This window comes from Cydia amplana, chromosome 4, assembly GCF_948474715.1.
Source record: "Cydia amplana chromosome 4, ilCydAmpl1.1, whole genome shotgun sequence".
In the NCBI taxonomy this organism is placed as follows: Eukaryota; Metazoa; Arthropoda; class Insecta; order Lepidoptera; family Tortricidae; genus Cydia; species Cydia amplana.
This window is the reverse complement of record NC_086072.1, coordinates 16,379,086-16,402,315: the sequence shown is the minus strand read 5'-3', so window position 1 is coordinate 16,402,315 and position 23,230 is coordinate 16,379,086. Positions and strand designations below refer to the sequence as shown.

At 42.0% G+C, this 23,230-nt stretch overlaps 1 protein-coding gene across 4 annotated transcripts; it reads left to right on the top strand.

Annotated features, from left to right (window-relative positions):
* Window positions 1–242: 242 nt before the first annotated feature.
* Window positions 243–23,172, top strand: LOC134647308 (sialidase-like). 4 transcript variants are annotated; one of them, XM_063501600.1, is made up of 11 exons: window positions 243–397; window positions 8,040–8,175; window positions 9,038–9,212; window positions 11,721–11,883; window positions 14,066–14,192; window positions 15,333–15,504; window positions 17,314–17,343; window positions 18,027–18,989; window positions 19,224–20,133; window positions 20,661–20,703; window positions 21,449–21,589. In XM_063501600.1, the coding sequence occupies exons 1-10, from the start codon at window positions 391–393 to the stop codon at window positions 20,693–20,695; spliced, it is 2,718 nt and encodes a 905-aa protein (XP_063357670.1). In that variant the 5' UTR covers window positions 243–390; the 3' UTR covers window positions 20,696–20,703; window positions 21,449–21,589. The 4 variants fall into 4 exon arrangements, with proteins under 4 accessions (XP_063357670.1, XP_063357671.1, XP_063357673.1 ...); XM_063501601.1 differs by having other exon boundaries at window positions 21,364–21,589; XM_063501603.1 differs by lacking the exons at window positions 17,314–17,343; window positions 20,661–20,703 and adding an exon at window positions 22,636–23,172 and having other exon boundaries at window positions 21,449–21,693.
* The last annotated feature ends 58 nt before the right edge of the window (window positions 23,173–23,230 follow it).

Sequence of the window (23,230 nt, the reverse complement as noted above, 5' to 3'; positions counted from 1 at the left end):
GCGCCAGTGCTGCCAGAGTTAAATTAACCAACCGTCGAAACTTTATTGTCATTCTTTGAATATTATTGATAAGACATCATTTTCTACTAATTAAATTACAACTTTAGCTATATTGGCATGTTTACCTGCTTTTTATTGCTCAGTTTAATTATTTACCAGCTTTGTTCGCTTAATTTTGCTTGATGTAAACATTGCTACTAACTTGCTAGTGTGCGTAGATAATGACGTTACAGCCTTGCATGTGTGCATGCGTGTGTCGGTGACCGGCGCTCCGAGGGGCTCGCGCACGCTTCGGGCATGCATTTGCGAGTGCTGCGCGGAGTGCGCGTGTAGTTCGTGATATTAGAGGTGACTTAAACTGTCACACGCGAAACTACACCCTGCTTCAAAATGTCAAGTGAGTCCTTAATAACTTTTAACCATTTTTTTTATTCTAGACAGCATGTTATTTACGTCCAAATATACAACTTTCCTAAAATATACAATTTTCTTCAAATTTAAAAAAATCTATGATTGAAAGCCTGAAAAATAAATTGTATTGAGTAGAGGTTATCGTATTATCTTCGTTAAAATATAGGGTATCTTCTTAAAAAAATGCTCGGCAAGTGTTGTTGTATTTACTATCCAAAAAATCGCATTGAATTGAATACCCAACACTGTTACTTACTTACCTAATTATTTTAAATAAATATTGATTTAAGGTTAGGTACACCTTACTTAAAAGTGGTCTATATATTTGTATTACATAAGAATTACATCCAATTCCAGATAACTTATTCAAGAATTTTAAGTTATGTACCTACATAATTTCCGTCACGTAAGTATATGTGTATATTGGTATAGGTACATGTATATCTGGTAAATATAAATACCGCCAATCCCGTCTAATTTGAGTAATTTGTAATGAATAGGTTTCTATTCAATTAAAATTAATCCAATTTTATGATTTCTTCGGCCTGATACTTAAGTTTATTTGATGCGACGTTTGTATGTGTTAGATTTTTCCGCCTACCCGCTATAAAAATGTTGAATTAAATAATTTTGACCGAAAAAGAAGTCATTTAATTTTGACCATGGCAAATTTAGATCAAGATAAAATTTGCCTATAGACTACTTACATAGAAGAATCTCTATTTATATCTGTATTTGGTATAATCTACTTAGGTAAGTAGCTACTTACACGAAATAAATCATACACGGGTTAATGTAACTATTTATAGATGAACTATGATTTTAATTTTATTTTATTCTCTAAAGATAACGCAAAGCGGCACACAGTGCAGTACGAGTAAATAAACACACGCTATCTGCTATACACATTCTTAATCAACAACACTATCATAGAGGCTTATTATATTTAGCGAATGGTCTTGACCATGACTTTAAGTTTATACGCATAGGCTGCAGATAATGTTTTTGACAAATTTTTGTATTAACTACAACCAAATACTTCCTAAAACCGTTCGTAGATACTGATATGACCCCTACATTTTTGAAGAACCATGCAGTCTGTCAGTGCCTCAGTGGGTAGTTTCATTCATAAGTTCACCTAGAAATGTCAAAATCCTAATCTCCCTCACTACTTAATATTTGTTTATTCTTAATAACTGTGATCGTTGTTATCTTTGTGATCTGATCAGTCTGATCTACCCTTAAAAAGTATGTACAATTTGTATTTGTCATTTCGCGACGCATCTTTCCATAGTTATTAACTTAAACATTTCAAAATATCAATAGGTATGTAGACCTGTAACACATAAATATAGTGGTCCCGATACTTTCTCCGATATTCCTGAAATGCGAAATTTTGGTCTGTTGTGTAATAATTATCATAAATTACTAAAAAACATTGGATCTATTGTCGCATTAACTTAAGGTAGGATTCGCAGGAGGTTGCGGTTGCACTGATATTTAACCCCGGCCGCAGTCCTATTCGACCCGATTGCGGGCATTGCGGCTGGTCTGGCGCCGATGATACATACCCACACTCAAGTCAAGTGCAACAAACGGTGTCATGTCTAGAAGACAAATTTACATGTCTTTAATTAAACCCCATAATCAAAATAAGAAACAAATCAGAAAAAATGCCCAGGACAGTTAGTAGAGTAGACCAACCGTGCAACCTCCAACACTCTTGCTTCTTTGACGATGAATTTTGTTCTTGCTGACGAAAATTAACATGCTTCATAAGGTAATGCTTTGTTTTTCACTGCCTATTCAAATTCTATGGTTATTTTTTAAAGGATCGCTGTTTTATTAATCAGAAAACCCACTCGGATCCCAAAAAACGAATCCCAATTAATTCCAATCTACGATCGCGATAGTTAGTTGGTCGTTAAAATTTATTGGCGGTCACTATCTATGAATGCCTGTGTCTATAATTATTATGTGTGTGCAAGTTTGCAAATAAGGTACAGTGAAAATAACTTACAGAAATGTTTCCTATAAATACTGTAAAAATTGTCAATGTGAGTATAAATTCCGACAGGTACGCTATTAGTAATTGATAAATATGCACATAAGTTAGGGCATGGTAACTAAGAGTAACTCTTTAAACTCTCGCGTTTTGTACACATTTAATTACACAAACGGGTCTACCGCGATATAATTTCATTGTTTTTACCTATATACCATATTATACCATTTTATTGTATGTTGAAACCAGCGGATATATCTTCGGACCAGTGTGCGGATACTGTGAGTGTTGCGTGTCGTGCCGTGGACAATAAACATTAAACTTTGACGGGTAGCTGCAATTTCTTTGTCTACCCCGAACATTTTTATTAACTAATTTCGGGTAGTTTAGTAGTGTTTTATTAATATCTCCGATGACATTTGTTGGGACGTCAGTCTTTCCGTGACCACAGCTGGTGCAACTCAGCTGAAACGTCGTAATTAAAGGTAAAAACAATGAAATTATATCGCGGTAGACCCGTTTGTGTAATTAAATAAGAGTAACTCATTAAAAATATTCAGGGCATTGTCCAACCTCCATAAAATATTAACGACCACTTATGAAAGCAGCGCATTGTCAGATTACCGGTACTCAGTGGCGGATTTGCAGTCTTTGCCGCCCTAGGCTCAGACCCTGTAGCCGCCCCTTCAGCATCAGCACTCATCATATTGACTACATTTAGGTCAGGCAACGAAAAGGTATAGAGGGAAATGCTTGGGACACATTTTTAACTTAGTAACTTTGTTTGGACTCGTTAGGAGGCGAAAATATCAAAAGTCCCCGGCCGTAGCCCTTGAGCGGGGGTAGGGGGGTTTGATTTGAAGGTTCCAAGGTTCAAAAGGTTTTCGGTTTTTCGCTTATAATATCTTAGAAACTATGCATCGTTGTGACATGATCATTATACAAAATGAAAGCTGATAAAATTTGCTACAAGTTTTATACAGTCGAGTTTTTCGATAGGTATCTTCAGTATCTTGTTTAGTTTTTGAGATAGCCGCTCTTGAATGTCTATAATTTTGCATTAAATTTCCATCAATAATATTCACGGTGCTCACGAGGAAAGGAACCCGAAAGATTTTAACAGTGTAGCAGATCTGCGAAATCGACTCCACACTCGCGTTCGCGGCTTCGCGCCGCGATTCGCGCACGAGTGTGGAGGGCCCTATACAAGCCCCCCTCCAGACTATTGTGCGTGAATCGCGGCGCGACTTCGCCGAGCGAACATATCGCGACGTTGACGTATGACCCACACTCGCAAACTTCTCGGTGATTTCGCAGTTTAGTTCGGGCCAAGATGGCTGAAAAGCATCAGCTGATCGAGTTTAACTGTCATTTATCTAAGGCATCATACTTGCTGTAGCTATTTTCCCATTTTGTTTTGTTGTAAAACCGTAAAATATAGCCGCTATATATAATAGAATTAATATTTATCTTGCAACTGATGAGCCAAATTAGTGTGTATTGTGGAGTCTTGCAAGTTCGCGCTTCGCGCCTCCTTTGACGCTGGCCGAAAAACCAACAAAAAACGGAGAACAAGGCGCGAAGGCGTGAACAATCTGTGAAATCGACGCCACACTCGCGTTCGCGGCTTCGCGCCGCGATTCGCGCACAACTGTGGAGGGCCCTCAAGATATCGAAAAACTGTACTAAATAAAACTTGTAGCAAATTTAATCAGCTTTCATTTTGTACAATGATCAGTCGTTAGAACGCATAGTTTCCGAGATATACGCGAAAAACCGAAAAATAGGAACTTCAAACCTCCCTCTTCCCCCGGCTCAAGGGCTACGGCCGGGGACTTTTGATATGTTCACCTCCTAACTAGTTCAAACAAAGTTACGAAGTCAAAAATTGTGTTCCAAGCATTTCCCTCTATACCTTTTTTTGAGAATTCGTTGCCTGGCCTAATTTTAAGTTATTTCTTGTTATCATCAGCGATTTTTTTGTCACAATTTGCCGCCCCTAATATCTCGCCGCCCTAGGCTCGAGCCTACTGTGCCTTATGGGAAATCCGCCACTGCCGGTACTTGTCTACCTACTTTACCCTACTTTCTCTATAACCTATACAATGATCACTAGGTCGGTGGCTTCGGCGTTGCTGAAACCTAAGAGGTATATGAATTTTAGACATTAGTAACGCAACCAGAACACTCACGTCAGTTAGCGTATGCTGTTATGGATCACTAACGAATGTAAACCAGCAATCAATAAATATTCATATTTATTACAAATTTAATTTATTCCTAATTTGTCCATCTTACTGACAGGCGGCATAATATTGAAGATGAATGGGTTTTCGATTGCATTCCTTTATTCCGTTTAGCGGTCGACTGCCCGCGTGGTCCCATCCCGCCAGACCGGCCGCACCTAAATAGAAACCGCAGGGACATTGCTCCCGACCCACGCCTGATCCTGCGTCTACTCTCGAGTGCCTTGCTCGGGTTCCTTTTGACATGCTTCGTGTTAATAAATAGATCAGCAACTGTCTAAAAGCGTTACTTTACCGAACTATTCTGAATATTCACAACGCGATTCAGTACCTAGCGTCAAAATAATATTTTCACTGCCGAAATCTGATTTAATGACTGAAACCTTGGGAGATTAGAAAATCGTTATGCGTAGTTAAAATTTCAAAAACAAACATCTTGTGGGTGCAGATTCCTGGTCATTAAAATTTAGCCTCGACTGGCGGCATTTCCTATGCCAAAATTAGTTTGTGTGTTACGAATAAAATTTTCAGTAGTTGGTGCTCCAGACTTCCAGAGTTGACGTAGTTCATCATAAATCCTATCTATGAATAGATAGATGTATGCCTGTATGATTCCAATATCTGTCGATAAATCGATTTGAAATGAGTCGTTGACACTTGGCGCTACAGTTGCATGTGGTGGTCGTCTAACGAAGCGTAGGCTGAGCCCAGAAGACTGATGTGTTTATCGGTTTAATTGTGGAATGCAAAGGCGTCGTCAGCCAGCGCTGAGTATCTGACGCTATCCAGTGGTTTTATTTTCAATTTTATTTGTGTCGCGCTATTTCGGACCAGCGTGCGGCACTTGCCTATTACATGCGAGTAGCCCACGTCCACAAACTTCAACACATTATTCACGTGAATGCTTTTCAGAATACTAAACGTCTGACTAGACGTTAAACATGTGCATTCTGTAAAAAATATAATCAAAAGGTCATCTGATTTTTTACGATTGTCAAACCTCGCTAAAATAAAGTTTGAAGTGTTATTAAAACATTAACATCTTGTCCAATTGGCATTACAACGAAAACATGTAGTTAGATGTCATTATAATATGTTTTTAAATATACCTACCAGTAAATGTTTTGTACAGTCGTTTTCATTTGAAACCGTATGCTAGCTGTATCTAGATTTACTTAGCCAGTGTATCAAAATTAGTAGCAATTTATAAGTAATTTGAATTTTTCTCAAGTTGTAGGTACTATACCCGTTGGATTGTAAAGATCATAATTATGTAGATATGTAAAAGCTTAATAAAAAAGAAACTGATCAACTAATAAATCAAGCTTCAATTATTCTTTCAATTTCAATGACCGTTAATTCTACACGTGTTGGTATTGACAGCGAATAATTGTGCGCAAACGCACCTAGGCGCCAATCCCGTCCACATGCCAACTTCCTACGTCTAGGACCTACGCAGTCAGGAAGATAAACACGCATTAAATATCCTAGCCCAAGTCGAAAACGCAGAAATACAGATTTGCGTAACACTCCATTAAAACGCGATTTCCAGCTATTTCAGACATCTGCGTCTTTGGCACCTAAGGAGAGCGGTGATGATCAGAATCCAATGTTGTAATTCACGGCTAAATTTAAAAGCGTAAGTAAATATTTTTAAAATATTTTGACATTATGAAACTTCTGTTTCAACCTTGAAAATGCGCGTTGTCTCAACAACAATCAAAACAAGCCCAGCGTTTTATTTTGGAATATTTTCGGGATTCCTTTGAAGAGAGATCAGGTTCCTACAAAGCTTTCTATATAATGGTCTCTTGAATTGGATATATAAGTACTTTGTATTATGTAGATATATAATATATTACGGACGCTAAAATTTTATGTTTTTCTTAAATCGTTATATAACTGAGGAATAAAATGAAACCAGTAGAACATCTGCACTTGGAAGTATGCACTTGGAAGGTACCTACGTCTCATATCTATACCGCGTCTAGAATCTGCTCGGAAATAGAAGAGTTGTGGAATGTATTGGGCCCCATACATTCCATGACTCTTCTCTTTCCGCACATACTCTATCATTCTATCACTCACTATGCAGCTATGCTAGTCTGAACCGATTGATGGAGTAAATTTGTGGCACGCAACCTATTATATCTTCACTACATAGTATAAAACAAAGTCGCTTCCCGCTGTCTGTCTGCCCCTATGTATGACGCAACGGATTTCGATGCGTTTTTAGGGTTCCGTAGCCAAATGGCAAAAAACGGAACCCTTATAGATTCGTCATGTCTGTCTGTCTGTCTGTCTGTCTGTCTGTCTGTCTGTCTGTCCGTCTGTCCGTCTGTCTGTCCGTCCGTATGTCACAGCCACTTTTCTCCGAAACTATCAGAACTATACTGTTAAAACTTGGAGTAGATGTATTCTGTGAACCGCATTAAGATTTTCACACAAAAATAGAAAAAAAAACAATAAATTTTTGGGGTTCCCCATACTTCGAACTGAAACTCAAAAATTTTTTTTTCATTAAACCCATACGTGTGGAGTATCTATGGATAGGTCTTCAAAAATGATATTGAGGTTTCTAATATCATTTTTTTCTAAACTGAATAGTTTGCGCGAGAGACACTTCCAAAGTGGTAAAATGTGTGTCCCCCCCCCCCTGTAACTTCTAAAATAAGAGAATGACAAAACTAAAAAAAATATATGATGTACATTACCACTCCGTCCGTCCGACTCGCACTTGGCCGCTTTTTTTTTAATAGATTGCGAAGCCGGGGCGGGTCGCTAGTAGGTAGCTAATAATTTCAAGTTCTGTTGTATTCTTATAATTATAATATTTACTACTAATACACACACAAGGGTGCAGTTAGGATCATACTTCAAATACTTACCTTGTCTACTAAACCAGACTCAGTATAAATAACGGGCTCTCCTATTTGAATTGAATGCAGGCCTACGCTACGCCCACTTAAACAGGAATAAACCTCAATCATGTTCAAACATAAATATATTAGCATAATTTCTACTTAACAATACATCAGCAAGCCTTAGGTTTTAGCATTTTAGAATTTTGATAAATTGCTGTCAGGTACTTACAGTTCGATGGATTAGAACATTGGTTTTCATAGATTAAAATTGATAATATTGTGCACGTTAAATATGCTTATTCCAATTAGCAAACCAGCGAAAAAACTCCAATTTATTCGATTTCCACACTTACATCCTGATCAGGCTGAATTTCTCAACACATCATCTGATCTCGCTGGAGCTCAAACTTCAGTAGCAACAGTGTAGCGAATTGTCTGGTCGCGATCCTGGAATTCCCCCAGGCTACCTTTCAACAAATACTTGTTTAACGTATTGTATGTATTTGTCCACAGAACGAGCATGGGTGACGCTGGCCACAAACGACTCCTACGGCCTGGGGGCACTGGTCTTGGCACACTCCCTGCGCCGCGTTAATTCCACGCACTCCACCGTGGTCCTCATCACACCATCAGTTACTGATGCCATGAGGTGATACACTATTCATTTCCAAGTGGATTTCAGTTACAATACCGATGCCAGCACAGCACACTATCTGCTCCGGCTTCGCTCGTTATCGCCTACAGGCGCGTGGCTTGTCAAAAATCGAGTCTGTAGCGTAAAATGCCAACGAACTATCTTTCTCTCGCTGCAAACCGAGGCACGTGATATAAATAAGTATTCCAAATCCGGATGGGCTACTGCCTCCCAAATATCCAGACTAATTTATTAATAATGGAAAATTAATGAATGAATTTAATTAATGCTGTTTGGGATAATGATTTCCTGCTGGATTTTGGATTTTCTCCAATGAGAATTAATTAGGTGAGTGACTAATGAGCATTTGAATGTTTCAAATGTCACAGCACAGTGCAAGTACTTACCTGATTAAGTATATTTCAAAGTAGTGGGTTTTACAGGGTCAAATTTAAGTTATTTTCTGTATGCCGTTAGAAAAGAATGTTTTTAGGTAGGTATTTTTATAAGAGAGTAAAGCTACAGCGATGTTTATTGTTTAACCGAGTAAGCAAGGACCTCGTTAGTCAACCTATTCATTTTAAATCTCTACAAAATAGATTAAGATTTATTGTGAGTGCGTGCTACACGCTTTTCCCTGAGTAGGTAAGTACTTTTAATATTTACGAGGGCTCCGTTCGTCGAACATAAACTCCAAAGCTAATCAAACTGTTTTCAGAATGGCATGGTAATCTGTAGAGAAGGAAGTTTAATAAATATGGGCCTCTGAATTTAAGCATTGAAAACCTCACTCGTACAAATGACCATTTGCAGAATAGGGATTTCAAAAGTTTACCTCTCTTCCAAACGTAAAAATCATATTTTGTTAATTCCACAGAGAACGTCTCCGCGCAATATTCACGGAGGTGGTGACCGTGGATGTGTTGGACTCGCGCGACGCGGCGCACCTGGCGCTGCTACAGCGGCCCGAGCTGGGCATCACCTTCACAAAGATCCACTGCTGGGGGCTCACGCAGTACGAGAAGTGCGTCTTCCTGGACGCTGATACCCTGGTAAGTTGGTACTGTTAGCTGAAGCCCATCTCGTTTAAGGAATTAAGTATAGGTATAAATTTGTGATACTAACAAGTACCTAACTACTCTTACAAAATCAAGGACAAACGGTTTCTTACTTTTTAGAAACAAACCCTAAAACATAACTACTGGCTTATTCGTCTTATCCAAACATCCATGTCCATTTTGAGACTGCGCTTTGGGAAAAGGGGTTTGGAAGGATACTTATTACTTAACTCCTGTTTTAAAATAACGTAACCTACATGCGCTTGTATTTTTTTCTTTTACCCTCCGAGCGATGACATATGAAACGGAAAGGCGATACTCATTAACCTCATTAAGGGTCGGTTGCACCAAACTGTTCGTATCGTTAAAGAGTTCGCTAAATTTTTATGTATGGAAAGTTTCATAGTAAACCGCTGGGGCGCGCCGGCTGACGTTGATCAGTCTGTCAAATGTGGTTGGTGCAACTGGCCCTAAGACTATTGCGATAAGCTTGTGCATTACGTAATATCGTATACAAAAGTCAGTGCATTGTATCTGCCAGCCGCCTACTTAACTTCTATGATAGTATGAGGATAACGCCATGACGATAACAGAGTACTTATACATTATTTGCGTTACCCAGGCAACAGTCAATACCTACCTATTATTATTTTATACATGAGAGATAAAGGATTCATATCAGTAACTTTCTCTTACTAATCTTGCCATAAAATCATGCAAATTACGGTACCTAATACCTAAGTCGCATCTATTAGGATGAGGAAACCCCATGAAACATTATAGGAAATTTAACTTATAGAACAACAGCTTGTTTCATAATTTAAATTTTAAAACAGTGATAAAAATGATACCTATGTTTTGAAATCCTCACTAAAACATGATATCACAAAAAATCTTTGAGATCCTTTTAAAAACTTACTAAAATAATGTAAACTTTTCAACGAAGACATTTGAAATTGGTGAAACAAAAAAATCTTAATAGAAATCAATGTATCTGTTTGGGCGCTACAATACTTTGATAATTTAGGGTCAGACACACGTGAATCACATAATATATTTGTACAATACCTTGGAATGCGAGGCATGGATTAAATCGATGATTAACAGATAGGAAAGGCTACCTATTCGCTACAACCGCTCTGTTTTTTTCTTAAAATCACACGAAAATCGTAAAGTCTATTTCGACAGGCAATTGTTTAGATGATAAGAAAGTCAATGTTACCGGATGTGGATGTTAGCCTAACACGAGATGACGGCCTGCATAACCGTGGCCCACATATTTCCTCCCGACTTTTTGGACCTGCTCCAAACATTTACACTTTCATTCTATGATTTTCATATAGCACATGTGTGACAGAAAGCGTGGAATTACATATACTCGTCTAAGAAAGTCTTTGGGTCAACCGTGTCTGAGAATCTGACCCAATTTTTCTGACATACCTAATAGTTTCAGGCGTTTAATTAAGAAACAACAAAAATGATGTAGTCTATTTTTTTATTCGGTAGACTAAAATGACATTTCATAGTATGAAATGACACATGATGTTCATACTATGAAATGTCATTTTAGTCTACGGAATAAAAAAATAGACTTTAGGTAAAAACATGACTTCGATGCGTGTGCATTATTTAATTTACCTACCGTTTCGGTTCCAACAACAAACAATGAGATAGTGTTTCAGTTTCATTGACTTGCTACGTTTTTTTATCGCGGGTTGTTATGTCATCTACTTATATCGGCGCTCAGATAAAGGCTTCTTAAACAGCTTGTGTTTTCGCGTTCACGTGCGACATTAGTGTTGTTAGGAGTGCGCTAAATATTTATCTTGTTTCAGTCGTACGATGTTCCTCATTACACACACGTGGGATTTAGCTCACGTACCTTACCTATTAAAGTATATAGGTACTAGGAGTGTCAATTCGTGATACGAAATAATATCACAATTGATGTGCTTTATGAATGGATGCTTACCGTACGAAGATTTCTCCACCCTAAAACGAATACTAGTTTCTTTACATTAGTTGATGCGTATTTGCATTGCATGTTATTGGCTGGCATAATAATTAAGTAGCACAAAAATAAAATATTTTATCGTAGCGTGTTGGGAAACATGCATATGAAAGTTCGTGAAAGCCGAACTCGATGATGCGAACCGGAAAATTAAACAATTTAATTGAAGAGAACATAGAGTTATTTAATGTAGCTGTAAAACTAATAATTTTATTGCCATAACATGACAGTAATTAGGTAGTACTGGTAGTAGTCATTTAATCATTGTATTATTCCCACGCGATACTTCTTACTTTTTTAACGCATTCGCTGTCAATTATGAAAACCATAATTTCTGCAGTCTCTTTTACTTTTACTATATTTTATCGGAAGCATATTCTTCTTATTCTTGCTCTTATTCTACGAAATGTCAGTTAACGGTGTGACGAAGGTAGGTATATTAGAAGAAACTGTTTGATCAGATCAGAAGCTGAACTCGAAACTTTTTGCAGGTGGTACAGAACTGCGATGAGCTGTTCGAGCGGGAAGAGCTCTCTGCGGCCCCTGACGTCGGCTGGCCCGACTGCTTCAACTCTGGCGTGTTTGTCTACAGCCCTTCCACGGCGACCTTCGACGCGCTTATCAAGTTCGCGCAGGAGCGCGGCAGTTTTGACGGTAATATATAGCTGGTCAAACCAAATTGGCAGTAAATAAGAACACAAAAAACTATACTTATCCTTTTCTTTAGGGTGCTAGTACTAGTGAAAGACAAAGCTAGTATGATTCTTTCTGTCTATGTTTGAAATGGGACAGTCCTTTGACAAACTATAACTTTATGATCCAAAGTTCAAGAACTTTTCACGTACCTACCCGTTCTTATTCGGACAATTTTGAGAAGCTTTATTGTCAACAAATTATGGTTAAGGAAAGGGAAGAAAGTGAAAAAAACACGACTTTTTCTTACCTTGGTTCTCCTTGTCGTCACGCCTCCAGGGGTTTCTAAAGAAGATGCTTATACTACACTGTATATACTATATACTACACTAGGTAGGAACTACAAACGTACAAAGACAAATTTAAGGTTGTCTTTCGACTTTTGCAATTCCAATTCCGAAGAAATTGGATGAGATTCCAATTTTGCTAGAAATATAGATCAAGTAGAAAAACATATTAGGTAGGTACACCTCCGATATAAATAATGTCTAATAAAATGTGTTTAAACAAGAAACATTACGATTCGATCAACGTCAGTAAAACGTAAAGATTATGGTCAAAGGAGTGTCATTGATAGTCAATGGACCGACAATATATATGTTGCATCCTATTATCGGACGCTGTGACGCAGTGCCAGTATCAATCTTGTTTATACTATCTAGAAATATCACTCTAGGTGCATATCGTCTGTCGTCACTATGATTGGCAGCTAGACATACGCATATTTTTGGACTGTAAATATTTATATTGAAATAGATCGCAATATCGCTCGTCGCTTGTCCAGACACATTAAGATTCTGTAATAGGTTATAGCGCCATTTATATTCCCAGATAAATTATCAAGTATCACCCCCTTGTCATTAACTATTAGCAGGCGTGGCTCACTCCGCGATTTCGTCGCTTTGCTACAGGTAGCTAAAAGTACATCCGTTCGACACCAATTTTGGTGGCTAGCCATAAGCCGCGCGTGGCGCTGTCGCCACCTAGCGGCCATATCTGTGCTGATCGTAACAGACGCGTTTTGTTACAGAGTGAGTCTTCTGTACCTAGTACTATTATTTATTCTGTGCTATTAGCGCCACTTACTCGTCTGCCAAACGATAAAAGCTATTTGACAAATGAAAAGTTGTCGCTATTTGTTATTCAATAAGTGCTTGTAATAATAGGATTGTTGACACATGTTGAATTTTATAACAAAATCTAGTTAAATAGATAGAAAATGAGCAATTTATCACAATACATTGGAAACTTAAAAAATATATAGGAATAATAAAAAAATAAAAGACCTTAAAGTTTAAAAAAAAATTAACTTCCAAATAGGAAAAAAATATGGTATCATTCAATTCCTTACATTTTATTTAAAAAAATATTGTAAAGCAACAATATACATAAACGCAATATTTCACCGACAAAATCGCAATTTTCTTGTTTCCCATACATCAAGAACGGCTTCTGACGTTACATTGGTGACGTCACGATGTATTTGCCATTTTGTTCGAAGCTTTTAGTCAGTACTGTGAGGGTGCCAGACTTTGGCCATCATTTGTACTTTTGTATTGCTTTAAGACAAGCGGCCCATACAGACATTTCATCCTCAAAACAAACCTGATCGACTGATATTTACTATTAATAAAAAAAAATCAAATACCCTATTGTACCAACACAGTAATAACAACAGTCCTTATGTCATCGCAATAAGGTTTAGAAATGGCCATTTCAATGTGTGGGCGATAAAACGGTCAACATCGGATGTTGTGTTCAAAAGTCCATGAGTTATAGGTAGGCACTATAGGCATTAGCATAGCATAGAGCATTACAGCCCAAAGAATCTGAAATTTCCTGGATTCAACGGGCATTAGTAGTGAACTTTAAAGGGCCGTCACAATAGATCACTGCTTGGCTGACGTGGCACTCAAAGGCCCACAACACCCCAATAATAAATATGTAATAGGCACTAGGCAGGCCTGAAAATCTAGTAGGATTAAAACAAATAACGGACAAATGAAACAAAAACCAAAAACTTTAGAAATATAGGTGTTATAGAGGTAAGCATTCAGGCTAATTGATTAGTTCACAGAGCAACCACCGGTTTTCTGTGGATTAGTCACATAGTTTTCTTTCAACCTCCAAATGATGTTGTCAGGTGGCGACCAAGGGTTGCTGAACTCGTTCTTCTCTGACTGGGCGCGCGGCGACATCAACAAGCATCTGCCTTTCCTCTACAACGTCACCTCAGCTGCTTTCTACTCCTACCTGCCGGCACTCAAACAGTATGGCATTGTTTTTCTATAGATGGTCAAACAGATCTTGTCAGTAGAAAAAGGCGGCAAATTTGAAGAATGTAGGCGCGATTGGCGCGAAGGGATATAGTCCCATAGAAAATTTTAATTTCGCGCCTTTTTTTACTGACAATATTTGCTTGACCAGCTTTATTTATTAAGTTTAAAAAAAAAATCCTTTTTTAAATTGTGTACGAGTCGCGGGACCTGCGTACCTACTCGAGGGTACACCTGGAATCGATGTTGCCCTCAAGCTGTCTTAGACGTCGCTTTTTTTTGAACTTGGGACCCATCAGGGCGGGTCACCGTCAGCCGGAAATGTTGACTCTTATTATCAGTCTTAATCATCTTCCTCGCGTTTGTCCCGGCATTTTTTTGCCACGGCTCATGTGAGCCTGGGGTCCGCTTGGCAACTAATCCCAGGAATTGACGTAGGCACTAGTTTTTACGAAAGCGACTGCCATCTGACCTTCCAACCCAGAGGGTAAACTAGGCCTTATTGGGATTAGTCCGGTTTCCTCACGATGTTTTCCTTCACCGAAAAGCGACTGGTAAATATCAAATGATATTTCGTACATAAGTTCCGAAAAACTCATTGGTACGAGCTGGGGTTTGAACCCGCGACCTCCGGATTGCAAGTCGCACGCTCTTACCGCTAGGCCACCAGCGTATATTATCAGCAGAGATCGGACAAATTTGCGACACTGCTCGCAAGAATGTGGACATGACTCCAAAATTGATTAAATAATTAATCATTTAATTAATTTCTTACCTGAGGTTTAATTTTGATTCCTAATCAATAAATAACACAAAGAGTTCTTATAATGTAAATTTATTTAAAAAAATAAAAAAAATAAAAATGTTTTATATCAAAAATATATTTAAGTGCTATTTATTGACTAGGGAACAAAATTAAATCTCAGGTAAATAATTAATTAAATGATTAATTATTTAATCAAATTTGGAGTCATGTCCACATTATTGCGAGCAATGACGTCAATCTGTCCGATCTCTGATTATCAGTCTTAATAGTCCTTATTCAACCCTGCCGGGTGACTTATTTTAAAGTCAACGGAATAAAATGTCGTAACTTTAAAACCAATTCTCAATAACTATCCCCACACTTTCCAGCTACGGGCAAGACCTGAAGATCATCCACTTCATCGGCGCGGCGAAGCCGTGGCTGCAGCCGTACAACTTCGAGACGCGCTCCGTGTCCGCGCCCGGCCACCTGCGGGGCCTGCTGCAGGCGTGGTGGGACCTCTTCGTGGGCCAGGTGCACCACCAGCTCGACACTACCATGGTAAGTCTGGCCATAGAGAAATATAGTAAGACAAGAGTGCTCACTCCATACAAATTATCCATAGTTATCAAATTTCCATTAGCGACAGAAAATACACATTTGTCCGGTATTTATAGTTCTTAACATGACCTTTACTTATTTTAAGTTGAATCTATGAATGTACTAGTATTTAAGCATAAATTGGATAATTACCATTGTATATCAATCAAATTAGCATAAGTTTTAAATGAATAAATATTAAAAAAAAAAAATACATCAATTCAGACTATTAATTTCAGTGTCTACATCTAGCATCGAGTAGCGGAACTATCAGTACTGCTACTTGACAATAGATATAGCACCTACCGGAAAGTCTTATCTCAACAGCATAAGACTTTCCGGTCGGTGCTACATCTATTGTCAAGTAGCAGTACTGATAGTTTCGCTACTCGATGCTAGATGCTAATAGTCTTTTTGGTACTAAAACTGATGTATGGAGTGAGCACTCTATGTATTTTTTTCTCTATGGTCTGGCGAACATTATTCTATGTATATTGATAGACGCCGTCTAAGCTAAAGGCTTCGTCACACAGGCGCGTTTTCCGAGCGGGGTTTACATATAAAACACTCACGCCCGCTCACGCCGCGCCCGGAAAACGCGCCTGTGTGACGAAGCCTTAACTTTATACCGTCCAGACAGTGATTAAGTGTGACAGCGCCATTATATACGTGTCATATTTTCATTTAAATTTAACCTAATGGCCTATCAAATCAACCTTGATTTAGTTATTTTCCATTTGATGCTTACAGTAGCGTACCACACATTGTCGTTTGCCAAGTTGGTGCAGACTTAGCTTAAATAGAGTGTAGTAAACATTTAGGGATTTATTGTTAAATCTTTATCTAATGATGCATAATGTTTCTTATTGTGCCCATGTTAAAAAAAGCTACTTGTAGGTTCCATATTTCATGTTTTGATAACTGTTATAGCATGGGAAGAGTGCTGAATTATTTGACATTAGATAAGAGCCCATGCAGCACATTCCGACTAGAATGATCGTCGTCAAAAAATGTGTTTTAACTTTACCTATGTCACTAGATCATGATTCAGGAAATATGTGGTGAGAAGGATAAAATCCACACGTTAATAACGTAGGTAATGCAGATATTTTATTGTATATATGTACCTACAATGTACCTTATGTATGTAGCTATAGGTTATATACAAACTGGATAGTTAAAAGCATTGACGCAATCAAAAGAAAAACAAATATAAAACAAAATATACCGGTTCCACAGAATTTGCGCTCGTGTACTGTTTGTTGACAATCTAATATTTGCATTCCTAAGTGTGAAGTCTGAGACCCCTTCTCAAAACCTGACACATACTTCGCCGTCTAGAAAATGTTTAAAAATGTTTCGGGTCTGGTGTGCAAAATCCGTTTTCTGGACTCAGTGTCAAATCGTTGAATTGTATTTGATGTGTAAAGACTAAGAAAAAATCGTGCCCCAGAGTTTTATAGCCGAAAAAGATGGAGCTGTACCATATATTTTTGGCAACTGATGACAACCAGAGTTGCCGCACAATGTAGGTACATTAGCTGTCTTAGACTATACACATCTTATACAATCAATGCTATTATCTACCGTATTATACACATAGTGGTAATACATATTCAGTAACATCCTGCACACTCATGTGCATCTCGATATTGAATGACACTGCAATCGATCCCTCGCGGTGGGCCGTAACCGCCGACTCACGAGTCCAGTAAACCGACCCATTTCCACACCAAACACCGATCTTAATTGTTCACCATGTTTTCCAAGCATTCCAACCAGGACGTTAGTGTTTCAGAGGTGAGAATTATATAAATAGACGCATCAGACATATGTACACAACCTTATGCACAAGTTTGAGTTTAGACTGTAGGTTTTTGGCATAGTGCTTGTTTGTTGAGTGACTAAATACCTACCGCTTGCATCAGCTTCGTGCACTATTCCTTAGCACCGTTTTTTTTTCTTTTATGCTGTGATAATATTTCCCCAAAATACTAACATTTTTTAAGCCTGTTTGCTGCACGGATTGTTGAAGTTGTCAATGTTTGGGATATAGTTGGTGTTGGTATTTTGGTGAAATTACCGCGTTGACTAATAAATATACAGATATAATACCCGTCTTAATGTTTGCTTTTTTAACAGGTCTTATTACCTAACTGTAACTACAAATAGATGATGTGTTCTTTAATATCGCCGAAAGCTTATGAACTTTTTATTTATTTATTTATTTATTTATTTATTTACATAAGGAGATCCAACAGCTAACTAAATGACAATGGAATCTTAAATAGATATATAGAGCCAATTACAGGAACTCACAAATAGATATTTGAAAAAAGAAATCCGTATGTTTGTTTAGTCACGCGGTCAGTATTGACCAACTAATAATCGCTTGGACAAAGCTCCGTGTGTCGTGTTCGCGAAGCTTAGTTCAAGCGTGTGTGCATGCCTCCCCACTGAGTATTTGTCACTTCAACCGATAGGTTGAGGACGTTGAGGTAGAGGCCCCCCCGATGCCCCCTCCGGACGCCCAACATTACGAGCCCAGCTTGGACCCGCGATCTGAATTCCGGTGGCACCACCCGGACGCACAACTCCAAGACGAAGCGGTAGCAGACAAACCTGACCTCACAGACTTCTACGATCCCTGGCAGAATTACAAAGGAAACATCCCGCCCCATCCGAACCCGGAAGTGTCGGGTGATCACAGAGCAGTGAGAGACTACGCGTGGGAATATAAAGCACCGGCACACACCGACGCGTGGCAGCCGCCCGCCGGCTACCAGCACCACACCCCCTGGCACAACCAACCCCACCACCACACGCACAGCCACCACCATACAGATCACTCCCGGGACCACTCTCACACTCACATCCATCACACCGACGAACGCCACGGCTGGTACCATCAACATGAGGCAGGTCAATCTTTCACGAATCACGAAACCCCGCCCCGTCATCATAGTGAAAACCACCACAGTGACGGGCAAACTCACGCACAGTATCCTCATGATCATCACTACGATCACACGAGCCATCATCACCATGATCATAGCCATTCTGACCAGCCATACGAATCATCTAACTCCCAGTGGAGTAAGGGTTATGATCACACGCAAGTAGACACTTCACGGGTTCACATAGTACATCACGTTCACATAGAGTATGATAACGAAAGAGGAAACGGGGAAGCCGGTGTGCCGGTGGCGATAAAAGACATGAACGGCGATGCCTCCGAGACCGAAAGTTGTGATCATGAGGATATAAAACCGAGGCACCCGTACGACAATTACTATCTTAAACATATATCCACTATAGATTCGTACGGACGAAAGATCTGTTCCCACGAAATACCCCCCACCCCGTCGCCGTCTCCATCGCCAGAGTATATGACCCCCGAAGATTCAGAAGCGGAGGACGAAGCACTCGAAAACCACGCAACTCAAGTAAGTGCATCCCTTCAGTCAGACGTCAGGTATGTATCGCCTTCAAACTTCATCATTCAAAATATCACGGACCCGCCAGGTAATCGCAATTATTTACAGTTTGACAAAGCTTCGCATGCTCCGTATGACTAGTGTATTTAGCACGCCACTTTTATTAACCAACCTCCCTATTCACTCTATCGGTCGAGCTTGGCCTCGGAGTAAAGCTACTGATAAGGTAACGTTCTATTTCAGAGCGGAGTGGCGGGGAACCTGGCGCGGGTGGTGCCGGGCGCGGCCGCGCGCGAGGCGCTGGACGAGCTCACGCGCCGCCAGGGCTGGGAGGCCGGCAACATCGACTACATGGGCGCAGACTCCTTCGACAACATCTGGGCCAAGATCTCGCAGACCCTCAACCAGCCGAGGACGTCCCCGCCCAAGGACCAGCCGAAGCAACCCTCGCCGCCGAAACAGCCCTCGCCTCCCAAAGAGGCGCCGAAGCAGCCCTCGCCTCCCAAGGAGGCCCCGAAACAGCCCTCGCCTCCCAAAGAGGAGCCGAAACAGCCCTCGCCTCCGAAAGAGCCCGCGCCTAAACAACCGTCTCCGCCTAAAGAGGCCCCCGTGGAAGCCCCGGCGGAAGCGAAGCCCACCGAAACACCGGCGGAGGCCAAGCCCGCCGAAGTCCCGGCAGCGGAGCCGGTCGCCGAGGCGGCAGGTAAACCAACTCCCATATCTCCCGCGGCAGAGGCCCCCGCGCCCGCCCCCGCGGCTGAAGCGCCCATAGTTCCCGCAGCGGCGGCCCCCGTTGAAGCGGCGCCGGCGCCGGCCGCCGAGCCTCCCAAAGAGGAGATCAAAGAGAAGACTGACAAACCCGAAGTTCCGCTTACACCGCCGGCGACGCCAAAGTCTACCCCGGAGCCGTCCACCCCGGTCGCCGAAGCGCCCGCCGTCGCGGAGGCGTTGCTCGCTGCGGCCCCGGCCACCCCTGCGGCCCCTGCAGGCCCCGCGGCCCCCGCGTCGCCGGCCCCGGCGGCGGAGGCCCCCGCATCGCCGGCCCCGGCGACCCCGGAGAAGACCCTGGACGCGACCTCCGCGTTCAGCGACAGCCCGCCGCTCGCCAACACGCCGTCGAAGGACGACGCGCCCGCAGACCCCGCCGCTAAATGTGAGTAGACCCGGACGGCTGCGATAACGGCTTTGCACTCTCATCTAGTTCATTTTGCAGTTTTCTAGACTTCTACTAATGTTTTATGTGTAGCCGCATCGAAACGAGGCGCGGATCGAGCACGTGGCGAAGAATGAGGATCGCGTTAAAAAGAAAATCGGCTGTAAGATTACGTAGATTAATTGATCGCGCCTTTATGTTATTCCAAATTTCACTTTGAGTAAAATATTTGTAACAACAGTTCGGACATCATTTCAGTCAGCTTTAAATGTTCATAGTCAATTGCTATGGGAAACATTACTCATTCGGTTCCGTACTATTTTCATGGGCTATTGGTATATCTTTGTTTCGAGGTTTCACGGTTTCATGATCCGGTCCGAATGCGAATCCTTGTTCGGTCGCGCCTCCTAAACGTCTCGATCCACAACGCGATGCATCCACATGTTTTTTGTGCCGTTTTGTGATGATTTTGGTTTTATGTTGATTTACTGAGCATACGTTTCAAAATTCGTTGTTATTTCACCCAGCTACCGAGGAGGCAGCGCAAGAGACGCGGCTTTGATAGATCAGGTAATTTAACAACTTGCACTTGGAACCGACGCAATATTGCCAGAATTCGCACACACCTATTATGCCTAGATCGATCATTCCGAATCTCACCGCCCTTGAAATTCGAATAAACGACGTCATTTTATTAGCGGATGTTGGGTTGAGTCCAAGTGGATGAAATACGTTTGGTCAACGACTCAGGACGCTATTCTGGGATCGAATGTAACTTCAGATTCTCCGCGCGAGGCTGAGGCGACGGTGGAATGAGCCGTATTTACCCTGCAATAGTACCTAGTCGAATACTGCTCAAATTGCAGAGTGAACTTGGCTGCATGTTGCGTGATGCACTTCACTCATCCCAGGTTGTTGCACTTTCGATGGACAAAGTGCTGCAACCTCAAATTTGTTTTATTTGCTTTACATGTTTCACACATTGCAAGGAGCATTCTTCAATGCTTAATCATTCGTCATCGTGACACACATTTCTTTTATTTTTTCTGCGCACAGAATACACTTCATTTGTAGAACTTAGTTTTAATAACGATAATAAAACTTGTCACCGAAGTCATTGATGATTATCCTTGTAATGCGCTTCAGATCTCCGCTAAATTGACACCGATCTAACTTTCCGCCGCACAGTTTCTCTAACACGCGCTCTGTTTTCCCTCGACTTTGTTCCAGGCCCTAACCGAGCTTGCTCTCTAATGTGACGCCATACTAACGCCACGCCTAATACGAGGAGAGAATAAAGGGGATTTGGTTGTAGCGGAGGAGCGCGAGCGCAGAAAGAAGGTGGAAAAGCTGCAGTTGAGTCCGCCGGCCGCCGCCGACCCGCTCGCCACGCCCGACTCCGAGCTCGAGGACGCCGCGGCGCTCGCGCAGTCTATCATCGCCGCGGAACTCACTCCCACAGACCCTCCCGCACCCACCCCCGCCTCGCCGGTGTCGCTCGCGCAGATCGGCGTCAAGCCTAAGGGGAAGTCCACTGCTGCACAAATAGAATCTTCCGTGGTCCCGACTACACCAAGCGCGGCAGCGCCCTCTACGCCAAGCGCGGAGGCGCCCGCTACGCCAAGCGCGGCAGCGCCCTCTATGCCAAGCGCGGCAGCGCCCTCTACGCCAAGCGCGGCAGCGCCCTGTACGCCAAGCGCGGCAGCGCCCTCTACGCCAAGCGCGGCAGCGCCCTCTACGCCAAGCGCGGCAGCGCCATCTACGCCAAGCGCGGCAGCGCCCTCTACGCCAAGCGCGGCAGCGCCCTGTACGCCAAGCGCGGCAGCGCCCTCTACGCCAAGCGCGGCAGCGCCCTCTACGCCAAGCGCGGCAGCGCCCTCTACGCCAAGCGCGGCAGCGCCATCTACGCCAAGCGCGGCAGCGCCCTCTACGCCAAGCGCGGAGGCGCCCGCTACTCCAAGCGCGGCAGCGCCCTCTACGCCAAGCGCGGCAGCGCCCTCTACGCCAAGCGCGGCAGCGTCCACTACGCCAAGCGCGGCAGCGCCCTCTACGCCAAGCGCGGCAGCGCCCTCTACGCCAAGCGCGGCAGCGCCCTCTACGCCAAGCGCGGCAGCGCCCTCTACGCCAAGCGCGGCAGCGCCATCTACGCCAAGCGCGACAGCGCCCTCTACGCCAAGTGCGGCGGCGCCATCTACGCCAAGTTCAGAGTCGCCCGCTAAGCCGGGCGCGGCGACACCCGCTACTCCAATCGCAGAAGCGCCCGGTACGCCTAGTGCTGTGGCAGCAGCTCCGCCAATCACAAAATCATCCGCTACCTCAGGCGCGGCGGCACCCACTACGCCAGTGGCGGAAGCGCCCGCTACTCCAAGTGCGGCGGCACCATCTATGACAAGTTCGAAAGCGCCCGCTACCCCTAGCGCTGCGGCACCCGCTACGCCCAGTACGCCAAGTTCGGAAGCGCCCTCTACGCCGACCTCAGAGCCTTCCACCCCTATCGCGGAGACGCCCTCTACCCCGACCACGGCGGAGGCACCTAAGGATGCCCCCAAAAAGAAGGTCGTAAAGAAAGTCGTCAAGAAGGAGGGCGATGCCCCGGTGCCGCCGCCGCGCAAGAAGGAAAAGAAACCCAAAGAAAAGTGAGCGCTCGCCACTCGACAGTTCCTCTGTGCCATATTTGTAACCTCTCTTTTCTACTTTAATTGTTACTCTAAGTTTATTTAATTTTCGAATATGATTTCATGTGCCACGTAACCCCCTATACCATGTTAGATATTATTGTGTTAACTACTTTCATCACACAATCATATTTTGTACTTTCTAGTCTATATAGCCCAGTCGAGTATTGGTAAACGCGAAAATTTGATATTTATTTTGCCTTATATTAATGATTTACGTGATGTTTAAAAACCTAATGTTATTAATCATATTTGGTTATTCTTTGGAATAAATTGTTAAACCAAAGGAGTTTTATATGAGACGTATTTATTGAAACGAAATTATTGTAATTTTGTATGAAATTAAAGTATATTTTGTATTAAATTTCGTACTTTTATTTTAGTGGCCCTTCCATAGTCAATCAAAACCCTAAAGTAAAGTA

Bases quoted from the DNA above. Each gene is read 5' to 3' on its own strand.
- LOC134647308 (XM_063501603.1), top strand. The intron at 8,176-9,037 runs GTGATACACTAT...TTAATTCCACAG, and splicing joins TCAGTTACTGATGCCATGAG to AGAACGTCTCCGCGCAATAT. The intron at 15,505-18,026 runs GTAAGTCTGGCC...TTCAACCGATAG, and splicing joins ACCAGCTCGACACTACCATG to GTTGAGGACGTTGAGGTAGA.